At 38.3% G+C, this 24,376-nt stretch overlaps 1 protein-coding gene across 2 annotated transcripts in view; it reads left to right on the top strand.

Moving 5' to 3' along the window:
• Positions 1-24,376, top strand: part of BLTP3B (bridge-like lipid transfer protein family member 3B) — a 68,718-nt gene that overhangs the window by 33,610 nt on the left and 10,732 nt on the right. Inside the window, exons 13-18 of one of the 2 annotated variants that reach the window (XM_087968163.1) lie at positions 731-924; positions 5,183-6,651; positions 7,438-7,613; positions 8,399-8,526; positions 11,341-11,491; positions 12,416-12,559. In XM_087968163.1, coding sequence (XP_087824289.1) covers positions 731-924; positions 5,183-6,651; positions 7,438-7,613; positions 8,399-8,526; positions 11,341-11,491; positions 12,416-12,435 — 2,138 coding nt within the window. In that variant the 3' untranslated portion in view covers positions 12,436-12,559. Of the gene's footprint in view, positions 1-730; positions 925-5,182; positions 6,652-7,437; positions 7,614-8,398; positions 8,527-11,340; positions 11,492-12,415; positions 12,560-24,376 lie in introns of those variants that run through there. The other variant, XM_026694251.2, reaches the window with a different exon arrangement.

Here is a 24,376-nt window from a genome sequence, read left to right as displayed (position 1 = left end):
GTAAGTTTATAATAAGTATCTAGTCATAACAAGTTGAAATTTTCTCCTGGAACTCCTTTATACAATATTACATCAGATTGCATATCTTGCATATATGCATATCAAGTAGGCATCTATATAAATGATCTTGAGAGTGAGTAGGTAGGTGGGGAGAAACTGCCTCTACTCTCACTAGTAACAGACATTTAAAGCAGAAGAAATTATCTAAGTGGTGCTTAGATTAGACTTTTCGCATTCATGGTTGTTGCCTTAGTGTTTGCTTATTATTCTTACCATAAAGAACAGTAAGTATTTAGGTGTTCATTGTTGTAAAGGAAGATTAGACTGCTCAGGAAAGCGTCAAGTTTTGCAGAAAAAAGATATAAGGACTATCTTCCTGAATATAATAAAGTCAGAATGTGTTCAACATCACAAGATTTTGAACATCATTAAAGTGGATGGTAGAATAATTATAAAGGAACTAGAATTGGAATAATAGCTATATAAAAAGCTATGTATTGCAATTTTTGTTGTAAATTTCACTGGTGTTTGTGATTTTTTTTTTCAAATCTCATTTCTACTATGGCACTTATTAAAATATTGTTAGAGGGTAAGATCTAATGCCACACTAAGGAAACCACAGCTATTTTCCTTAGTGCCAATATTCTTCAAGCACCTACCTTATTATAGTCATAGTAACTCTACTTTTAAAACATTTTAATATGTATAATTTTATTTTCATTTCCTTTAGTTCCAAATGCAAACTTGTATATTCAGCTAAATGCACTGCAGTTCACTTTGGACGAGAGAAGTATTCTTTGGCTAAATCAATTTGTATTGGATATGAAACAGAGTCTCAGTCAGTTTATGGCCATGTACAAGTTGAATGACAATTCAAAATCAGAAGAACATGTTGATGTTCGAGTTGACGGATTAATGATAAAGGTACAGTTTGCAAAAGCATAACACAACATTGCTAAATGTTTGTTTCCTATATAGAATGATGTATGACAACAGTCCTTGTTTTGAAACTTTTAAACCATGGAGCCATTTTTAAATGACAGATCATGGACAATGTGCCAGTATTTCCCTTGGTTTCTAACTTTTATAGGACCTTTCAGATTTTTAAATTTTCAAATTTCTAACATACCTGAAAGAACCTGCATGTTTTTGAATATATTTCTCAGTATAACACTGATACCATATAATATTTCCAGTGTCTGTGATTGTATATTATAGATAAGATTGATTATTAACTTTTTATAAAAGGTTCTAATAGTTGTGGGAGAATACACAACTTTTAAGTTCTATGTTTATAAATTAATGGTAATTTATAAATTAATCAGTCTCCATGCTATGAAGTTTTAAGCTTTCCCCACTCATAAAGAACTATGGGTAGCTTCTAAGTATTAAAGCAACAATATAAATGCCTGGGGCAAACAAATCAAATAGCTGGACTGTTTGAACCTAAAAAGAACGACAGTATAATAGACATATCAGAAAAGAAACATTCTGAGAATCAGTAATGTACCTGTAGCTATGGAGATCAATTTATAAATATAGCATATTGGGGATAGTAGTTGCTTGATAGTCAAGGGTATATGGATTCCTTGGGCATAGAAAACTTTAAAAGGAATACATTCCTCTGCAGAATTACAGCAAGCTGAGATTTATTATTGCTTTGATTTTAAAATCGTAAAATGGGGGAAGTTATAAGTAATCAAAGTATAATAATAAAAGCAGTAAGATGAAAAAGAACAAAACATTTAAATAAATGAAAATACTTGTGCAAACAAAAAGTATTTAACTAGGTACTAAAAATGCAGTGATAGTAGCACTCATGTTTACATGAGACGTTCCATAATTGGAGACTGCAAGAGAGAGGACTCACTGCTATGCAATGTATCCAAGCTATTTTAAAAAATACTTTCTGACCATATTAAACATGGACTGGATATTATAGCCAGAGGTGGTCCTTCAACTATTTGAGACCACTCAAGGTTTTAAAGATAGGCAGATCCAGCTTATTTAGACTTAGGCCAGATCCACAGTTTCTGTTTGCCTCATAATCAATTTGTCATTCACCCTATCCTGAGTGTAAGAACAATGCTTCACCTAGTCCAGGTGAACCCACGACTATGGAGCTGCATGTGGCTCTTTGACTTCTCTGCTGTGGCTCCCAGCCGAACCAGTAAACTTCTTCTGAAGTTCGGCAAACAGGCTGATCCCACTACTGGCTGGCCCTGCCCCTCTCCCCTCCCCATCACTCCTCGCCCAGCCTGAAAAGGTAAGAGCAAAAATGGGGATGGAGAAGCGGCCGGGGCTGATTCTCTGGCACCTCATCTCTTGTTGGGTCTAATACGTGCTTCTTCCAGCCCTTGTTGGTGCTGAGCGTGCCTCAGTTGCTCGGGGAGATGTGCAACTTGCTCTTCGCTCTGAGATTCTGGCCTGACCCGGCTGCAGCCTTGCTTACATGAGGGCTGGCAGGATGGGAGGAGGGGATGACAGAAAGGAGGATGGGCCCTCAGCGCCCATCTGCGGCTTTAAACCTTGCATGGGGGACATTTGTCGCCTGGAGAATGCTTTTCAATCAACGCTGCCGGTGGCCTACTCCACTGGAGGAGTAAAGAAGCTCAGGTCAGTGGGAAACAGGACTGGCCCTGCCGAACCTTGCAAGCCCAATCTGCGGATCAGGCTCGGAGAAAGCTGGAATGCCCTCGCCAAAGATGCTCGCCCATCAGCCAGTTAACCTGCCCACCCCGTGTGCCTTTGCTGCACTTGGGCCAAGCCCAACCACTCACTTGAGAGTCTCCCCGCTAGTGGGTGCCTTCCTGGCCAAGGCATCACAAGTAGAGGACAATGGTTGTCTTCAGGGAAGGCTCCACCGCAGCTTGCGCTCACTCCTCAGCCAGCCTGGATTTCTGAAAGTTGCCAAGAAGAAAGAAAAGGAGTAGCAAAGGGGCCCAATGAGACTTTACCAGGTCAGCCCAGCCTTGGCTTTCCAAGAGAGAGAGAAAAGAGACAGAGAGAGATACAGAGGGGGAGAGAGAGAGAGGAGAGTGAGAGGAGAGAGAGAGAGAAAGAGACAGGAGATAGAGTAGAGAGAGAGGAGAGAAAGAGAAATAGAGAAAGGGAGAGGTAGGAAGAGACAGAGAAAGAGGCAGAGAGAGAGAGAGACATAGAAAGGTGAACAACACACCTGAGGCCAGGTGTGGCAAGAGATTGTGGGAGAAGAGGGGTGAGGCAGGGCCAGGCGGGGCAAATTAACAACCAGTTCTCTTCCCTAATGATCGCTGGGTAGGCATGGATGGGGGGAGGAATCATGTGACTGGTTGGGACTGAGTGGTGTTGAGTTGGCCACGCCCATTCAGTCACATTGGTTGTTAAATTATTGGCTTTCGGTGTTTTCTTATCTGTGAGAAATGGGTCCAAATGGTTCTTTGAGTGTTTAAAGTTACAGACCCCTGACCTAGTCCAAGCCTTCTGCAAATACACTCCCCACCTCTGTTTTGAAAAGTACTTTAGAAATATTGTTTTACCTTAGAAGCCTTGTTAAGACATTATGAGTATTTAATTAACTGTGCTTTATTCCTATTTAGTGACATCTGCAACTCCAATTGTCTGTAGTGCTTGACTTGTCCATTGTTTCTGGTTGCTGATGATTTTTTTCACAATGAGTTGCTATGGTCTTAGCTAGTCAGCAGCTTCCCTTTTTTTTTCTTCCAATTGATGCAATGGCTCATAAACATCATGGAGTCTAGTATATTCATTCCATTCCATTCTGAGGGCAATCTTATATTTCCTAGCCATCCTCTTTCTTTCTTACACTTTCTTACACTTCCATTGTTCTGCAATAGTTCTCCCTCCTTAATGTTTGAACAATGTTACAAAGTATCAGTGAATAGTACTTCCTTGCTTCCTTGAATTTCAGCTATCAGTTCTTTATTGACACAAAATTTCTACCCACCACTGTGAAACAAAGGAACAATTTGTTCCCTCTACTTTAACAATGGTAGCTTTGAAGCTATGGTGTAGTAGCTTCAAAGGAGAAACATGGGAAAGATATGTAAAGCCATTCATGTATGTATGTAGCCATTCATGTATGTAATGAGAAACAAATGAATAGGAACTAGTAAGAAAGTTGCAATATTTAAAAGGAGAAGGCAGGAACTTGTAACACCATCAACACATGAGCCAGGTAGTAAGCGTTGCCTTCCCTATTTATAGCCCAGCAACAAGGATAGTTTTCCCTTCTTGGATGGAAAGAGCAGGATAGTAGAATGATCAATCAGATACTGTGGTAGCACCATACCTCTCTTCTCTAGACTGGAATTTTTAAATCCAGTTTTCAGGAACAGGTGGGAGAAACATGGGAGACAATCAGTATAGGTTTCCAGGTAGAATTGCTACTAAAGGAAATGAGTAGCCAATATAGTTCCTTCAGAATGGATATGTTATTCCATTTGACTACATTATTCACAGTACTAGCTGTTGTAGTCTGAACTAACTCACACATTATCTTTAAGGCTTTCTTATATACTGCTTAAACTAATCTAGTTAGAAAGTTACTAGAGTATAAACCACAATAGCGAGCTTTTTCCACAGTGGTCCCTATTCTATGGAACATTCTTCTTTTGGAGATTAGAATGGCACTAGCCCCGTTAGCCAGTGCCTAAGATGCTGAATGTGTTAAGGGCCCCATTTCCTGGCTGTCTTGTTAAGTGGCCAAATATCTTAGCTGCTGTGTTTTTTAAATTTGGATGTTTCTGCTAGTTTTTATTGTTTTAAAATGTTTTTAGTGTTTTAATAGTTTTGAAGAAAGAGTCATTGACTGAGATAAGCAGCTATAAAAATTCAATGAATTAATGTTGTGCAACTATACTCAATTAGCAAATTCATCTTTTCCTTTGCGTCATCAATTTGATACTCATTTATATTATACTTTAGACTTAAGCCCAAATCTACTACCAGACATTGTAGACTACTATTTTCCTCATTCTCTTGTTCAGCTGTTTCAGGGATTGTACAAGCCATATTTTGGAGAGCTACATATATTAATAACTTTTACGTGTATTGATCAGATTCTCCTTGGACAATTTACTTTTCTTTCTTGTTCCTAACATTTGAAGAATATTTATTCAATGAATCCTGTTTGATCTTCACATATGGTTTTCTAACCAAGTTTACTTTTTTATCATTGTAGCTTATCATTCCTTCTGAAAGGAAGCAAAACCATAGAGATGATCCATATGCAATTTCCATTCAAAGTTCTGAAATGATTGCTACAAATGCTAGACATTCAGCATACTGTAGACACTCTGATTTGGAAGCAGCATTCCAAAACTTCAAAGACTCTACATTCTTCAGTAGAACTTTCACAGAGTTTCCCAAATCTTCTGACTGTTTTAATCTTTTGCATCCCATTTTTGAAAGACATGCCCATGAACAAGATACAAAACTGCACGATATCTATAAAGGTATTATTATTCCTCAACTGAATAAATGTGCACTCAAAACCTCAGCTGCATCAGATGTTTGGGCAGTGCATTTTTCTCAATTTTGGATGGACTATGAAGGAATGAAGAGTGGGAAAGGACGGCCGATAAGTTTTGTGGATTCATTCCCACTTACAGTTTGGATTTGTCAACCTATGAGATATGAACAGTCACACAAAGAGCCTTTTTGCAATCAGGACTCTCTCAACATTCTGAAAAGTGAGTCTTGTGACCTTGCTGATCGCCTACAGCATAAAAAACGTCTGAAAGAGTATTATAGTACTGAGATGGAAGCTTTCCCCAGTGGTAGTGAAAATTTGTGCTCCTCTAAAAGCACTTCAGGATCTCAGTCTGCATATGTTGCAGACATTCATGTTTTACTTCATATTCAAAAACATGTAAGCATGCAGATAAATCATTACCAATATCTTTTCTTACTTTACCTACAAGATTCCCTTGCGTTACTCCTGGACAACTTGATGAAGGATGTAGAGACTGTGACAGGGAATCCAGCAAAAGAGGCAAATGTCTGTATTGGGATCTTATTGAAAAGTGCTGACATAGCTTTGTTGCTTCATCCACTAGTGCAAGGAAGCATATGCAACCCTCCTGTTTTAGAACAAGGCGGTCCAGGGACATCAGATCTCTTACCCACGGAAAACAGAGAAGCTTATGAATCAGAAAGCAAGCTAGTTTCTACTTCTACTACACAGATGAACAATTTAGATATTAATGTTGTAAGCAATTGTGGGTCTCTGAATACTAATCTTAATCTTCTGATAGATCCAGTTTTAAAATCAAATAGTGACATGAATTTGCCAAGTGAAAGTTCATTTTTGAATGATACAGCAGAAAAACTTTGGAGGAAAGTGAATGAAGAAAGCAATAGTGGGCTTTTCAGTCATAGTGATTCAGAAGAAATTTGTGAATTACTAAGTGACAATTCCTTTCCAAGAGAATTGGCTGATATGTCAAATTGCAGAGAAGACAATATCAAAATACTGATGGGCAAGGAAGAAGAGAAAAGTGGTTTCTCAAATAACAAAAGTAAAGCAGAATGCTCAACTGTTAAAGTCATAGAAACTGAAACAGATTCTGTGGGACAGTCTGAGAAGTTTGAAAATGGCAAAGAAAAATTGAACACAGCAAAAATGCTTGCATTTCAGTCTTCATTAAGGTACAGAAAATATTCTATAAATTAACATGGTTTAGGTCCTGGACAGTAGAGTAAAATTAGAGGGATTAAAGGTGTTCTGAGTCTTTAGATTACTTGTTGATACTACAAAGCTGGAAGCTGGCTGTCAAGTTTTTAATGTGTTTTAATATATTGCATTGCATCTGTTCTGTATTATAGTCATAATTTACCAGGTTAATCATTTAAATCCTGTTTTCCATATATTTCTTTTGGCAGCAGCTAGCATATCTATAGGAATGCTCCATGTAGTTCTGAATGATACAATATATTGAAACAATAATCAGTATGCAGTTGGAGCTGGAGAAAAGTCCCTTGTGGTTGAAATGAATCAGAAGGCATCATTTTTTCATACTCCTACCTATTACATTCTTATGTTACAAATTCATTTATAAATGGTGGTGGTTGTGAATATTGCATGGATTTCCTACAATACTTACCTTAGGAAATTTATGAAAAATGCAGTTGCCTGCTAGATAAAGGATTTTATCCGGGATCACTTAAAACAAAATCACAAATCTATCATCTTTTAATATGTACATAGACTATTGGTTCTAAATATAGGATTGTAATATGACTACTGAATGCCAGTGTGAATATATTATTTGGTATAATTACTACTTGTGATTTCAGAATATATTTTCATCAATATTTCTTTCAGAATATATTTTCATCAACATTTCTTTTAATTACATATTTTAAAGGATTTTATTTATTTTGTAATATTCTCTACTTTAAGTAATGATTTCCTAATATCTTTATATCAAAAAGTGGAAAGCCTAAGGAATCGTGCCAGTCCAATCTCCCTGCATTCTCTGTTTCTTATAAGAACATGAAGAAAAGTCCATCACAAGCCTCCTTGGATACCATTTCTACTGATAGTATCTTCTTTGAGGAGCACTACTTGGAAAGTGATGGAAGTGACAGCCAAAGCTTTTTGGAAAAAGGTGTACAAACTTTCTGACACACTTTTGAATATAAACAATACTACCTCTTGTCTTCACAAGTACAAGAACTAACTTTATTTCATGCTTTAAAAATATTTTATAGATTTCAGATGTATCCTTTTGGCTTACATAAACAAATTACCATAATTAGAAAATATGATATATTGATAGCTCTTTCATTTGTTTGATTGGTTTAATATATCACCAGAGAGTCTGAGTTTCAGATAACTGCCAATATGATTGCAAGTCAGCTGAAATTCATCCATAGCATATTCATCATTGATGAATTTTAATTATAGTTAAATGGGGATTGTAAATTCTTATACACACACACACACATACTATTATTAAGCATGGAATTGTTTTGCATTGAGCATATTTACTATAATTTGCAAAGTTAAGGGTACTTCTTTATTTACTGTTACATTTTCAAAATTTAAAAACTTTAGAGAAGTTTTAAATAAAATGCAAGAAAGAATTCAAACAATCAGGTTTCTTTGAAGCTTTATAGTAGGAATCTGCATCCTACTTTGGTTAAACTTTGTGCTGAATATTCCTGTCTATCTGCAGTCTCTCTGTCTATCAACTAACTAGATCACAATGTGATATCCTTTTTATCTCTCCGTCCCATTTTAAATAGCAAAATTTAATCAAATTAACTTATTTAAACAGTTTATTTTATGTAGTTTGATGTGCAACTAGATTAAGCTACCTTAAATGTTTGCATGTGAATACTCAATCTTTATTCACAAAACATCTCTTTTTTCATAATGTGAATATGCCAGCTATCTTATCCAATAAACCAGTGGAAAATATACCTGATGAAGGCACAGAGAATGAGAATTATGGTGAATCATCTCCAGATGTCCTCAGTGCCATTTCAGAGTGTACTCAGGATGCTAGTGAAGAAATGGTAATACTCCAAAAATAAAGAACACTTTTAGATATCTAAACAACTTTTTGGAAAACTAAAATACTTCTTTTAATTGTAGAATTTGGGGAGGGGGGTTAATGCATAGCCTTGATTAAAAAAATGGTGCTTGCGAAATGCAATACAGTTTACTATTTTACTGTTGTCATAAAAGTTAAATAAACTCAAGACTCTACTAGATGATTAGAGTTTCAAAATGCTTCACTAACAAAAAATAGAATAAAATGTTGTCTTGTTCAACTATAATTTTCAGGAAATCGCACCTGAAACCCTAAATCCCTAGAGAAGAGGAAGTGATGGGGCTAGCAGATTTAATTAGTTCACAAACAGTCCCCTGTCTTTTCTCCAGACAAGATGGATATCTTTGGTTGGTAGAAGGACTATTTGGAAAAATGGCTTATATGGGGCAGTTGAAGAGACAGTGGTGCTTTAAAGTTTGTGAACCCTTTTTGATTTTCAATGTTCCTGCATAAATATACTTAAAATAATCATCTGTTGTCCACCCATGTTCTAAAAGTAGATAAAGAGAATCCAATTAAAACAAAGGACTGTATTACATTTATTCACATTACATCCCATTACATTTATTTATTTATTTATTGAGCAAAATGATCCAAAGCTACATATTTGTGTGTCGGCACAAGTATGTGAGTCTTTGTTTTTAATGATTGATGTGCCCTGCTTGAGCAACATTTTTGACATCTTTTGATCAATCCTACATATAGGCTTGGAGGAATTTTAGTTGATTCTTCTTTATAGAACAGCTTCAGTTTAAGGAGGTTGTTGGACTTCCACTTGTGGATTACTCACTCCAGGTCCTTCCACAACAACATTTCTATAGGATTAAAGTCAGTCAGGACTCTGACTTGATTGTTCCAAAACATTAACTTTTTTCTGCTTTAACTAATCTTTGGTGGCAATACTTGTATGTTTTGGGTCATTGTAAGATACTCAGCAGAACTTTCTAGGGACCATATTTAAACTCTGGATTTCCATTACAGGTAATCATCAATTTATGACCACAATTGAAGCCAACATTTCTGTTGCTAAGCAAGGCAGTTGTTAAAGGAGTTTTGGCCCATTTTAGATTAGATTAGATTAGATTAGATTCAACTTTATTGTCATTGCACATGAACACAGGCAATGAAATGCAGTTAGCATCTAACCAGAAGTGCAAAACAGCAATGAAGTATGTGTATATAAAATATATAACTATATATGAATATACAGAATATCTATGAATATACAGAATATATGTCTATGGAAGGAATATATACGACTGTACAGTGTTTATGAACATATTGAATATAAGTATAATGCACAGAGTTTATACAAGATATATATTATCAGGGGAAGTATCAGTGTGTATGTGGGGATAGACGAGTTGAGGAGTTCAGTAAGGAGACCGCTGTAAGTAGAAGCTGTTCCTTAGCCTGCTCGTCTTGGACTGCAGACGCCTGAACCTCTTCTCAGATGGAAGAAGGGTAAACAGTTTATGGGCTGGATGGGAGGAGTCCTTAACGATGGCTGTGGGCTTTTTGCAGACATCGTTTCCTCTGAATGTCCACAATGGCAGGAAGTGGGATCCCTATAATGCGTTGGGCGGTTTTCACCACCCTCTGTAATGGCTTCCTTTCTTTAATGGTGCAATTTCCATACCAGACTGAGATACAGCTGGTTAGGATGCTCTCGACTGCACAGCGGTAGAATTTGATCAGAATAGTTGGGGAAAGGTGATTCTTCCTCAGTAATCTCAGAAAGAAGAGGCGCTGGTGAGCTTTCTCGATAAGGCTGGTGGTGTTGATCTGCCAGGACAGATCCTCAGAGAGGTGGATCCCCAGGAACTTGAAGCCTTTCTTGTTACAGTTGTTAGATGAATGACTGCAGTTGTTAAGTTAGTATTGCAGTTGTAAAGTGAATCTGGATTTCCCATTGACTTTGGTTGTCAAAAGATTTCAAAAGGTGATCACATGACCCCAAGGCACTGCCACTGTCATGAATATGAGCAAGTTACCAAGGGTCTGAATTTGATCATATGACCATGGGAATGCTGCAACAGTCGTGAGAAAAATGACCATAAACCACTTTTTTCAGTGCCGTTGTAACTTTGATCACAGAACGAAAGGTTGTAAGTAGAGGACTACCCATATTAAATGGTTGTCTAGCTTCTCGGAAGCCTTTTTTTGCATCTGAAAACTTTTCCAGCTGCATTGATTCTGTTTGAGGTACTATATTGCCTGTATCAAATGTTTTTACAGGAGGTCATTAAGATGTATTACACATCTATACTTAGATATATACTTGTAATTTGATGAATATATAATTAGCATATTTGATTTAGCAAAGCATATTCTCAGTCTTTAGTAGCTAGAAATATTAAAAATCTAAGCAAATGTGAAAAAACAGATTATAGTAGTTGCTATTAGCGTCTATAATAATACTACTAACTTAGATCAGATATAAACAACTTTATTTAGCAGTATACAGAATATTTTGAAATCAAAAGTTTTGCCTAAAAACCCAAAAAATTGTCTCAAGCTATTTCACCCATCCTATAAAGTATTTTGAAGCATTTATGGAATGGTAGGAACAATGCATGTTAAACTTGAAACAATTGTTTTTAACCCAAAATGAAGTATTTCAAGTAGAAACATTTTGAATATGAAACAATGTGTACATCCCTGATTCACAGAGTGAGCAGCAAAATAAAGCTGCTAAATTATGCTAAGTATTTGAAAAAGAAAAAAATATGTCTGAATCTTAATAAATTATCTGCATTTTTTGTTTTGTTGACAGATGTCAGTGGTAGTTTTTAAAATATTTGGTATTAATGGTGAAATTGACATCAGAGGTGAAGACACAGAAGTATGCCTTCAGATAAATCATGCTTTACCAAATCAGCTGGGCAATATCAGTGTTCGACATTATCTCTGCAACCGAACAGCAGGTAAGAAATAACATAAAAGGGCACTAACAATATTTTCACTTTAATAACAGTATCTTGAACAATTGCTCTTTTTGTTAATGGATTATGAAAACTACATAATGTTGGACACATATAGTTTAGATGGCTATAAATATGTGTATGTTCTTTTTTTTAAAAAAAAAAAAATCGAACCTGACAGTAATGCTTTTTTAAAAAACTTCAGCAATTGAAACAACCACTTATCTTGTTGAGCACTTGCATCAGCTGTATATAGTTGATATTATAACAATGCAAGTTATTTGTCACCATAGAAAAAGGAAGAGCAGATTCCAAAACTAACAGATATAGAGTGCCCTGATTTCCCAAAAGAGACAAGACCTGTTTCCTCTATGCTGAAAAAAAATGCAAGGAAATTAATAGGAGTTTTGCAGCCATTGATTGCCCCATCTCTCCCTCCTTCCCTCTTTCTCTACACATACTCACACATACTCCTCATTTGAAAGTACAGTTCTTGCTGGAATTTTTGCATTATAATCTTCTTGTTTGAATTAATTACTTTAATCTAGATTGCCAAGAGGGAAGCTTGACAGTACTATTGTCAATACTTAATACTATTCAATACATCTTAACATGAAGAGATTCTATGGAGTTTGTAATATCAGCATCGGGACAAATGACTTAAGCAAATAAAAATGCATGAAAGTATGAGAGGAAGAACATGCTGTACCTTATTGATCTTTTAACTTTCTATAAGGGTTAACTATTTCTACTTATAATGTAAAATTATGGAGGCACTACTTATCAAAATGTAGATCCCTTTATTTGGACTGCTTTTATATCATATTAAAAATATATTGATTCGGAGACTTCCAGTGATGTCGCGTCATGGTGGTGCAGGAGAACTTTGCTCTGATCTCCTGCATCAGGTTTTTTACCTTTGGATAGCTGTTCGTGGTGTGGTTTGATCCTGGAGGGATCACCAAAGTGAGGAAAGACTCTTGTAGTCCAATCGGGAGTTGCGATCCCAAAGCGGCAATGAAGAGAGCCCGAAGTCCAGGGTGAAAGAAGTCAGTCTGTCGTGGGCAGACCCGAGGACGCGACAAGCCTTCAGTAAAGGAAGCAGCGAGGAGATAGCAAACTGAGATTGGGCAAGATATCGGTACTAAAAACACTTTTTGGATTACAACTGGAGTACTGTTTGAAGAAGAACTGCTTGTATTATTGATATCCAGAGTGAAAGGGGTGAAGGTGGACAGTGGCGGCAGTGATCTAGTTTCCTACCCCCAACTCTGGGAAATAGTGGAAATACAACTTTAAAAAGAAAACTGAGAAGGAGAGGCAAGTGTATATTGCTGGAAAGAGCCTTCTGTTATTAACTGTTTGAAGCGAGATCGCTGAAAACATTCTGTTTGAGAAAGGGATTTGGACAGAACTTTGAGAAAATCTTGAGGAGTGATGGTGCAAACTCTGGAGGCAACCACTGAGAGTGGCAAACATCGGTAAACTGTATCAACGTAACTGGAGTGACAAATAGAATTGAGAACAGAACGGAATCCCTTCTACTGAGGTTCCTATTTTTCCTTTTGAATTTATTGGACTTGGATAGTTTATCTCATATTTATTTACTTTATATACTCAAATAATAAAAGATTAATATTGATTGGTTATTTTATATAGAAATTTATTTGGAAAGTGATATTTAATTTCTCTGTTTTGTATCTTCCCCCCTTTTCCCTTTCTCTCTCTCATATATACACTGCTCAAAAAAATAAAGGGAACACTTAAACAACACAATGTAACTCCAAGTCAATCACACTTCTGTGAAATCAAACTGTCCACTTAGGTAGCAACACTGATTGACAATCAATTTCACATGCTGTTGTGCAAATGAAATAGACAACAGGTGGAAAGCATAGGCAGTTAGCAAGACATCCCCAATAAAGGAGTGGTTCTACAGGTAGTGACCACAGGCCACTTCTCAGTTCCTATGCTTTCTGGCTGATGGTTTGGTCACTTTTGAATGCTGGTGGTGCTTTCACTCTAGTGGTAGCATGAGACGGAGTCTACAACCCACACAAGTGGCTCAGGTAGTGCAGCTCATCCAAGATGGCACATCAATGCGAGCTGTGGCAAAAAGGTTTGCTGTGTCTGTCAGCATAGTGTCCAGAACATGGAGGCCCTACCAGGAGACAGGGCAGTACATCAGGAGACGAGGAGGAGGGCGTAGGAGGGCAACAACCCAGAATCAGGACCGCTACCTCCGCCTTTGTGCAAGGAGGGACAGGAGGAGCACTGCCAGAGCCCTGCAAAATGACCTCCAGCGAGCCACAAATGTGCATGTGGCTGCTCAAACGGTCAGAAACAGACTCCATGAGGGTGGTATGAGGGCCCGACGTCCACAGGTGGGGGTTGTGCTTACAGCCCAACACCGTGCAGGACATTTGGCATTTGCCAGAGAATACCAAGATTGACAAATTCACCACTGGCACCCTGTGCTTTTCACAGATGAAAGCAGGTTCACACTGAGCACATGTGACAGAGGTGACAGGGTCTGGAGATGCCATGTAAAATGTTTTGCTGCCTGTAACATCCTCCAGCATGACTGGTTTTGCAGTGGGTCAGTAATGGTGTGGGGTGGCATTTCTTTAGGGGGCCACACAGCCCTCCATGTGCTCGCTAGAGGTAGCCTGACTGCCATTAGGTACCGAGATGAGATCCTCAGACCCCTTGTGAGACCATATGCTGGTGCGGTTGGCCCTGGGTTCCTCCTAATGCAAGACAATGCTTGACCTCATGTGGCTGGAGTGTGTCAGCAGTTCCTGCAAGATGAAGGCATTGATGCTATGGACTGGCCCGCCCGTTCCCCAGACCTGAATCCAATTGAGCACATCTGGGACATCATGTCTCGCTCCATCCACCAACGCCACGTTGCACCACAGACTGTCCAGGAGTTGGGGGATGCTTTAGTCCAGGTGTGGGAGGAGTTCCCTCAGGACACCATCCGCCACCTCATCAGGAGCATGCCCACGTATTGTAGGGAGGTCATACAGGCACGTGGAGGCCACATACACTACTGAGTCTCATTCTGACTGGTTTTAAGGACATTACATAAAAGTTGGATCAGCCTGTAGTGTTTTTTTCCACTTTAATTTTGAGTGTAACTCCAAATCCAGACCTCCATGGGTTGCTAAATTTGATTTCCATTGATAATTTTTGTGTGATTTTGTTGTCAGCACATTCAGCTATGTAATGAACAAAGTATTTAATGAGAATATTTCATTCATTCAGATCTAGGATGTCTTATTTTTGTGTTCCCTTTATTTTTTTGAGCTGTGTATTTGATTTAAGGTAGGCTAATGAACTCAGTATATTGATCAGTATACTGACAATTTAAACAACTGCTCTTTCTTTCTCTTTCTTATCCCCTCTCTTTGTTGGATATTGTGGACTATTAAGATTTAAGAATTGTCAATTTGAATTCTGAATTTTATAATTTGTTTAGAAGAGCAATAGATGAAGTACTATAACAAACTTAAATATTTGCATCTGGCTATAATATTGTAGGATACTTACTTATTTGATTAATGACTGATTTGCTTTTAAACGATTGAGTGTATAGTTGATTAACTGGCAATTTTTAAAACTAGCGGTGACAGGAAATTAATTTAATTAATTAAACAACAATAGAAATTTCTAATTAATTAATAGAGAAAATTAAAAGTCTTAAATTATTGATAAGGTTGATGGTAGTTGGTAACACGATCTGGGATAATATAACTAGAATAGTGGATGAACAGTACAAAATTATTAAAGATATGACAAGTTAGCACTACCACTATCACGAAAACTGGGAGAAAATCTGTACCAACAGTAGCACTACCCAGTCCCACGACATCAACCCAACGAACGATCGAAGGGATGTTGGCCCAGGAGAAACCCAACACTTCAACTGGCACCCAATTGGTTCAAGCTCCCTTGTTGGCAATTCAAGGAACAATGTTGGCACTACAGGAGTCAATGTCAAAAAAACTGTACTGAAAGTAGAGCCAATAGAGAAACATTGAAAACAGAATTAAAGAATGAAATAGGGGAAATGAAAATTGAAATCAGGAACTTGGATGGAAAAATAGGCCAGATTCAGGAACCCATTAGGTTAAATGAAGAAAAGATTAGAATAATTGAAGAACAAGCCAACAAATGGAGAAGAAATTAGAACATATGGAACAAAAAATTACAGACCAGAACAAAGAAATGGAAGAGACCTTAATCCATCTCGAGATGGACAGAACCTCCTACTACCTCAGATTTCAAAATGTTAAGAAAGATAGAGAAGAAAATGTAGCACTGGTAATGGCTGAAAAACTAGCGGAACTCTTACAAAGAGATAAAAATGAGATAGTAAATGAATTGGATGATGTGTACAGAGTTCACACAAGCTATGCAAGGCAGCACAGACTTCCTTGGGAAGTTCATATCAGGCTTGCTAGGAGGCGAGTTAAGGATATAATTTACAGGATCTCAAGGGAAGAAACAATAAAGTATAAAGATAGAGAAGTGATTGTGCTGAAACAGGTGCCAAGAAGAGTCCATGAGCAGAGGAAGGATTACCGATTCCTCACTAACTATCTTAACAAAAAAAGCATTTCTTTTAGATGGATCACTCCAGAGGGTAACATGGAAGGAGAAGAGAGTGAAAATAGACAGTTTAACCAAGGCACAAGACTTTTTTGAACAAATAGGAGGAACAGAAGAGGAATTGAGTAGCAGAGACAAGCCTGAGACTTCAAGCCAAGAAGAATCACAACCTAAAACTAGAGGAGGGAGAGAGAGAAAGAGAAGGAAAGAGGTGAAGAAATAGCTGCCCGAGAAGAGATAGGAGTGAGAACTAGGAGTCAAACAACAACTAGAACTAACGAGGGATAGAAGTAAGAGGGTAAATGGAAAGAGGAATGAAACTAATATCTATGAATATCAATGGATTAAATGATCCATCTAAGAGGAAGATAATATTTTTTAAATTAGAGAAACAGAAAGCTGATATAATTTGTCTCCAAGAGGTTCATATTAAAATACAGGATCAGAGACACTTACAAAATAAAAAATTGGGGAAAATATACACAATATTGGTAGAAGAAAAAAAAAGAGTTGTACTATACATTAAAGAGGAAATAATTTCAAAATTGATCTATAATGATACAATGGGGAGAATATTAATGGTAGAGGTGGTCATACAAAATAAAAAACATGCTATTAGTGGGGATATATGCCCCTAATAAAAATCAGAATGAATTTTATAAAATTTTATATGAGAAATTGATAGAAATTGGCAACCCAAGAATTTGTATATTTGGAGATTACAATGCAATTACAAATAACAATCAAGACTATGCATGTGAACAAAAACATGAAAAAAAAGGAATATATTGCCCAAGAGATTTTTGAGATGGCCGAAGAATTAGAACTAGTGGATGCGTGAAGGAAGTTGAACCCAGGGGTGACTCAGTTCACTTTCTACTCCAACCCACATAAATCATGGTCTAGACCAGGGGTGGGCAAACTTTTTGGCTCGGGGGCCGCATTGACTTTTAAAATTTGACAGACGGGCCGGGTCAGCACAAGATTTTTTGGGAATTGCCCCCTCCTTTCCCCCACTTCTTCTCCTCCTTCCCCTCCCCTCGGAGGCCCCCTGAGTCAGGAGTTGCTACCGCCGGCGCGGCTCCAGTCCCTTGTTGCCTCGGGAAGGGAAAGGCAAAAAGGAAGAGCTGCGGCGGTGCTTTGCAACGGCAGCAGTGGCACCGAAGCTCAGGCTCAGCAGCTCCTGGTTTTGCCTTCCCCTTCCCAAGGCAACGCGGGACTGGAGCCGTGCGAGCTGCGCCGGCGGTAGCAACTCCTGACAGCCCCAGCCGGACACCTGAGCGGAGCCTGGGCGGAACTGCCTGTTGCTGCTGCCGGAGCACCGCCGAGTCGCCTCCTCCAAGCAGCCCGCCAGCGCGCCGGGCTTCCCCGCCGCGCGCGGCTTGGGGCCAGGTGCGAGCGCCCGTGAGTTAAAGGAAGCCAACGTTGCTGGGAAGTTGCTCGGGTGCTGGGAGCAGGCTTTTAAAGTGCCGCCTGAGCAAAGTTTAACAGCCCGCCCGCCCGCGGGCGGAATCCTTCCCGCTCCTCGGCGGGAAGACACTCCAGCCTGTAAACTTTGCCTTTGCAAAGCCCTGGAAGCCCGGAAACCCGAGCAACTTCCCAGCAACTTTCGGCTTCGTTTTAACTCGCGGGCGCCGTGCCTGGCGGAGGGGAAGCCCGGAGCCTCCTCCAAGCAGCCCGCCCGCCCGCCCGCCGGGCTTCCTTTCCACCGCGCGGCTCGGGGCCAGGCGCGAGCGCCCGCGAGTTAAAAAGGAGCCGAAAGTTGCTGGGAAGTTGCTTGGGTGCTGGGAGCAGGCTTTAAAGTGCCGCCCAAGCAAAGTTTAAGCCTGAAGCCCCGGAAACCGAGCAACTTCCCAGCAACTTCGGCTTCGCTTTAACTCGCGGGCGCTGCGCCTGCCCCGAGCCGCACGGCGGAGGGGAAGCCAGGAGCGCCGCCGGGTCGCCTCCTCCAAGCAGCCCGCCTGCCCGCCCGGCCACCGGGCTTCCCCTCCGCCGCGCGCTCGGGGCCAGGCGCGAGCGCCCGTGAGTTAAAACGAAGCCGAAAGTTGCTGGGAAGTTGCTTGGGTGCTGGGAGCAGGCTTTAAAGTGCCGCCCGAGCAGGACCGCCGAGCCGGGAACGGGCACCAAGGCAGGGCAAGGCTCTACCAGCAGCAGCCTAGCTTTAGGTGGCTCAAGCAGCCCACCCCGCCCGCGGGTGGAACCCTTCCCGCTCCTCGGCGGGAAGACGCTCCAGCCTGCAAGCTTTGCCTTTGCAAAGTTTAAGCCTGGAAGCCCCAGAAAAAAAGGGGATCGGCGGGGACTCACCTTCGGAGAGGTCGCACCGAAGGTGATTTCGAACTCCCAGCCGAAGCCTTTGCAAATTTCTTTCTTTCCTACCCCTAGATCGCTCCGCACTGTTTTGCAGCTTTGGGGGCCACGCAGCACAGGGCAATACGCCACGCCCAGCGATTTTTTTTCAGGGCGGGCCGCATTGGACAGACCAACGGGCCGGATGTGGCCCGCGGGCCGTAGTTTGCCCACCCCTGGTCTAGACTATGGCATGGGTAAACAGTGACTTATTTAAGGAGATTCAGAATATAAAGATTTTAACTGGGAAGATCACAACCCGTTACAGATAACTTGGAAAAATCGAACCCACAAGAAAAGCAGATGGACACTTAACTTGCAATTACTGAAAGAAAAAAGCTACATCCAAAAAATTAGGGAAGAATTAATTGGCTTCTTTAAATTTAATAACAGGATACCTCATTGCAGAATCTCTGGGACACAACGAAGGTGTATTTAAGGGGAATATCTATAGCATATACAGTAAATAGAAATAAAAAAGATGGGAAAAACAAAATACCCTAACAAAAAAAAAATAGAAGATTTGGAAAATAGACAAATGGAAACTCCGGGAGATGAGCAAATTAGAAACAAGCTGGCACAAGCTAAGCATGAAATGAACATTTTAGACCAGGAGGAACTAATCAGGAAGCTACAATATACAAAACAAAATTATTTTGAACACACAAATAAACCTGGTAGGTGGCTAGCGTACCAAAAAAAAAACCAAAAAAGAACAATATACCAATTAGAGGACAAAAATGGAATAATAGAGACTGATTTGGAAAAAAAGGTAATTGTAAGACAGTATTTTGAGAACTTATATAAGCAAGATACAGTCGACCTATACAAAATAGAAGAATATTTGAAAGAAGGAGCTTCATACCCATTACCAGAGGACAAAAAAGAGTTACTAAATAAAGAAATAACCTTAAGTGAATTAAAAGAGGCGATTAAAAAACAAAAAAGCAATAAAGCACTAGGCCCAGATGGATTCCCAAGTGAGTTATACAAAGAGATAGGAGAAATATTAGAAAATGTGTTGCAAGAGATTTGCAATGAGGTATTACTGGAAGCTAAAATTCCTGAATCATGGAAGGAAGCTTATATAACACTGATCCCCAAAGACGGTGCAGATGCCAATCAAATAATGAATTATAGACCAATATCCCTTCTAAATTCAGATTATAAAATCTTTATGACTCTAATGGCAAAAAGATTAAAGAAAGTGCTTAACGACAAATTTCACCCTGATCAAAATGGATTCCTTCCCATGAGGCAGATTAGGTATAATATGAGAACGATAATAGATATACTCGAATTTTATGAATTGCACCCAGGAAACCAAGTGGCCCTTGTTTTCCTGGGCGCACAAAAGGCCTTTGATCATCTAAATTGGGATTTTATGAAGCATCAGATTAACTTGATGGAATTTGGTGGTAATTTTGCAAAAATGCTAAACTCAATTAATACTACACAAAAGGCAAATGTATTGATAAATGGAGAAACTACTAAACCATTTGAGATAAAGAAGGGTGTCAGACAGGGATGCCCGATGTCACCCCTGCTTTTTATAACAATTCTAGAAACATTACTGGACAGAATTAGATCGAACAAAGAAATTAAGGGAACAAAAATTAAAAGTCAAGAGTATAAATTACAAGCTTTCGCTGATGACATGGTATTTGTCATAGAAGAACCAATAGATTCGGGACCAGTATTATTAAATGAAATAGACAAATTTGGCAGGATTAAAAATTAATAAGGAAAAGACTAAAATGCTAGTTAAAAACCTAACAAATAGTAAAAAAAAAAAAAAAACTAGAGGAAATGATGGGATTACAAATTGTGAAAAGGATTAAATATTTAGGCATTTGGTTAAGACCTAGAACATCAACTTTGAGGGAGGACAATTATACCAAATTATTAAAACAAATTGGGAAACAAAAGAATCTTAACACTTGAGGGCTACGATTTACAAATAGGATGGCACGCATTTTTGTGGAACCCAAATAATAAAAATCATTCACATTTTTCCAGACACACTTTACATAAATCTCTGATTAAAATTTGGACAGATATCAGAAGGAACCACTACACTAAAATTCTGAGGTGGTTTTCAACAATGGAGGTGATGTTCCTTCTTAACATGATGGATATTAGCAAAAAGCTCAAATACCACCAAATTCTAGACAATGAGGGAAAACTTAAATCGATTCAGGAATTAGAAACCCAAGAAATAGCTATTGACAACTGGTCCTACTTTCAAATAAGAATGAGATATAATAAGGATGTAAAAGAATATGGATTTGAAATAAAAGATACTCAATTAGATAAAATACTCCTGGGTCCGGAGAAAAATATGATATCTAAATTATACAATTACCTATTAGAATACAAATTGGCTGAGGAAATTGTGAAAGGACCAATGCTAGCCTGGGCAAAAAAATTTGGTTACAATATAGATTTGGACGACTGGGAGGAAATTTGGCAAAGGAACCTTACATTAACAAAATCAATATCATACAAGGAAAACTTATATAAAATGATATATAGATGGCATCTGGCACCCTCTAGATTAGCTAAAATATATCCAACAGCAAATCCAAGCTATTGGAAATACAAAGAGAAATACGATACTTATTTTCATCTTTAGTGGACACGCCTGGAGATTAAGAAATATTGGACAAGGTTCCACTGTCATCTCTGCTGCTTGTGTTAACATTGGAAGTGTTGAATAGGAATATTAGAGAAGATAAAGAAATAAAAGGAATGAAAATCAAAAAGGAAGAGTATAAATTGCAAGTCTTTGCAGATGACCTGGTATTCATATTAGAAGATCCATTGGAAACAACACCTAAATTAATAGAAAAAAAATAGAAGAATATGGAAAAGTAGCAGGTTTGAAAATAAATAAAGATAAAACAAAGATATTAACAAAGAATATGTTAGCAAGACGAAAGAGAGAGTTGGAAGAAGTTTTAGAAATACAGGTCACATACAAGGTTAAGTATTTAGTGATATACATTACACCAAGATGTAGCACACTGAAGGAGGATAATTATCTTAAATTCAAACAGCAGATTGCGACAGATTTGACAAAATGGGGAAATTTACAATTATCATTGATTGGGAAAATATCTACAATTAAGATGAATGTATTGCCTAGAATTTTATATCTATTCCAGACAATTCCAATCCGACTAGGGAAAGAGTTTTTTGAAGACTTAAATAGAATTGTGTTAAAATATATCTGGCAGGACAAAAAAGCAAGAATAAAACTAAAACTGTTACAAGATGCAAGAATAAGAGGAGCGTTTGCCATGCCCAATTGGGAGTTGTATTACCAGGCGACCAATTTGATGTGGGTAAAAGAATGGATAACATTAAGGAACAGTAGACTATTGACCTTAGAAGGGCATGACTTACTGTTGGGATGGCATGCTTTCCTTTGGTACAAGGGAACTAAAACACGGGTATTTTTGAAGACATTACATCCGAGAGGCATTGGTTTTGAATTGGGAGAAGATAAAAAGACAATACTATTTAAAAATTCCATTATGGATATCTACCATTGAAGCTTTTTCTTATCCAATAATATACACTGCTCAAAAAACAAAGGGAACACTTAAACAAAACAATGTAACTCCAAGTCAGTCACACTTCTTTGAAATCAAACTGTCCACTTAGGTAGCAACACTGATTGACAATCAATTTCACATGCTGTTGTGCAAATGGAACAGACAACAGGTGGAAAGCATAGGCAGTTAGCAAGACATCCCCAATAAAGGAGTGGTTCTGCAGGTGGTGACCACAGACCACTTCTCAGCTCCTATGCTTTCTGGCTGATGGTTTGGTCACTTTTGAATGCTGGTGGTGCTTTCACTCTAGTGGTAGCATGAGACGGAGTCTACAACCCACACAAGTGGCTCAGGTAGTGCAGCTCATCCAGGATGGCACATCAATGCGAGCTGTGGCAAGAAGGTTTGCTGTGTCTGTCAGCGTAGTGTTCAGAACATGGAGGCCCTACCAGGAGACAGGGCAGTACATCAGGAGACGTGGAGGAGGCCGTAGGAGGGCAACAACCCAGCATCAGGACCGCTACCTCCAACTTTGTGCAAGGAGGGACAGGAGGAGCACTGCCAGAGCCCTGCAAAATGACCTCCAGCGGGCCACAAATGTGTATGTGGCTGTTCAAACGGTCAGAAACAGACTCCATGAGGGTGGTATGAGGGCCCAACATCCACAGGTGGGGGTTGTCCCTCAGGAGACCATCCACCACCTCATCAGGAGCATGCCCAGGTGTTGTAGGGAGGTCATACAAGCATGTGGAGGCCACATACACTACTGAGCCTCATTTTGACTGGTTTTAAGGACATTACATCAAAGTTGGATCAGCCTGTAGTGTTTTTTTCCACTTTAATTTTGAGTGTAACTCCAAATCCAGACCTCCATGGGTTGCTATATTTGATTTCCACTGATAATTTTTGTGTGATTTTGTTGTCAGCACATTCAACTATGTAATGAACAAAGTATTTAATAAGAATATTTCATTCATTCAGATCTAGAATGTCTTATTTTTGTGTTCCCTTTATTTTTTTGAGCAGTGTATAAAAAGGAACAGATATGGTGAGATATTGAATGAAAAGGGTGAACTTAAATCTATGGAAGCGTTGGAAGAACAAGGTGTAAAAATGAATTGGTTTTCATATCTGCAAATACAATCTAGATTTGACAAAGATGTTAAAACAGAAGGTATTTATGATAAGGTGACTGATTTAGACAAAATTTTGATGCGTACTGATGAAAAGGTAATTAAAAAACTTTATGGACACTTATTAGAATTTAAATTGGAGGAGGAACAAGTTAAAGAAACAATTATTGCTTGGGGGAAAAATTTTGGATATTGGATTGATTTAGAAAAATGGCAAAAAATGTGGTCTCAAAATTATAAAATGACAATGTCAACTGCATATAAAGAAAATTTGTATAAGATGTTTTACAGGTGGCATCTACCCCCAACGAGACTTGCGAGAATGTTTAAGAATAAATCAGATAAATGTCGGAAATGTCATCAGATACCTGGTTCATATTACCATATGTGGTGGACATTTTCGGATGCAAAAAAATATTGGACTAAAATCCACACATGGTTGGAAAAAATGATAAAACAACATATAGACTTTAAACCAGAGATCTTTTTATTAGGAATTCTACCGGAAATATACAACAAAGAGCTGAAATATTTGATTGTAAATGTTTTAACAGCGGCTAGAATTGTATTTGCTAAGAATTGGAAAAATGATAAAATACCTATGCAGGAGGAAGTTATTAAGAAAATTATGGACCGTGCTGAAATGAGTAAACTGACATTTGAAATTAGAGAACAAGACGATAAACAATTTTATATGATATGGGATTTGTTTTATCAATGGTTGGACAAAAAGACATGGTAATGTAATAGACTAGATAATTCTGTGATAGAAATTTAATAGATTGATATAAAATATAATATGGACATATATAACCATAGGTTGAAAGTAAAACATAAATTTTAAAATAAAATTTGGAATATCTCGTATAAAATGATGGAATAAATAGTTTAGTCGTGGATGATTAATAACTGATAAATATATAAGCATATATTAGTTTGACAATGTGAAAATTGATATAAACTGTGAGTAATGACTACAAAAGGATAGCACAAAAGATTTGTAACCAACTGACACACTGTATGTATATAAAATGGAATATGGTTTTATGTTTTTTTTTTAAAAGAAATATTGGACAAAGATAAGAATATGGATAGAAGAAATTATTGAATGTGGATTGTAGTGGAAACCGGAACTGTTCCTCCTGGAAATGATCAAAGGGGACTGTTCTCCTAACGTGAGATACCTGATCATCCACTTATTAACAGTGGCGTGAATTTCTTTAGCGCAATAT

The sequence above is a fragment of the Notechis scutatus genome, chromosome 6, assembly GCF_049901735.1.
Source record: "Notechis scutatus isolate UNSWTSFEM ecotype Mainland chromosome 6, rNotScu1.2, whole genome shotgun sequence".
Taxonomy (NCBI): Eukaryota; Metazoa; Chordata; class Lepidosauria; order Squamata; family Elapidae; genus Notechis; species Notechis scutatus.
Note: the sequence above shows the minus strand (reverse complement) of the source record. Positions and strands in the feature narration are given on the sequence as shown.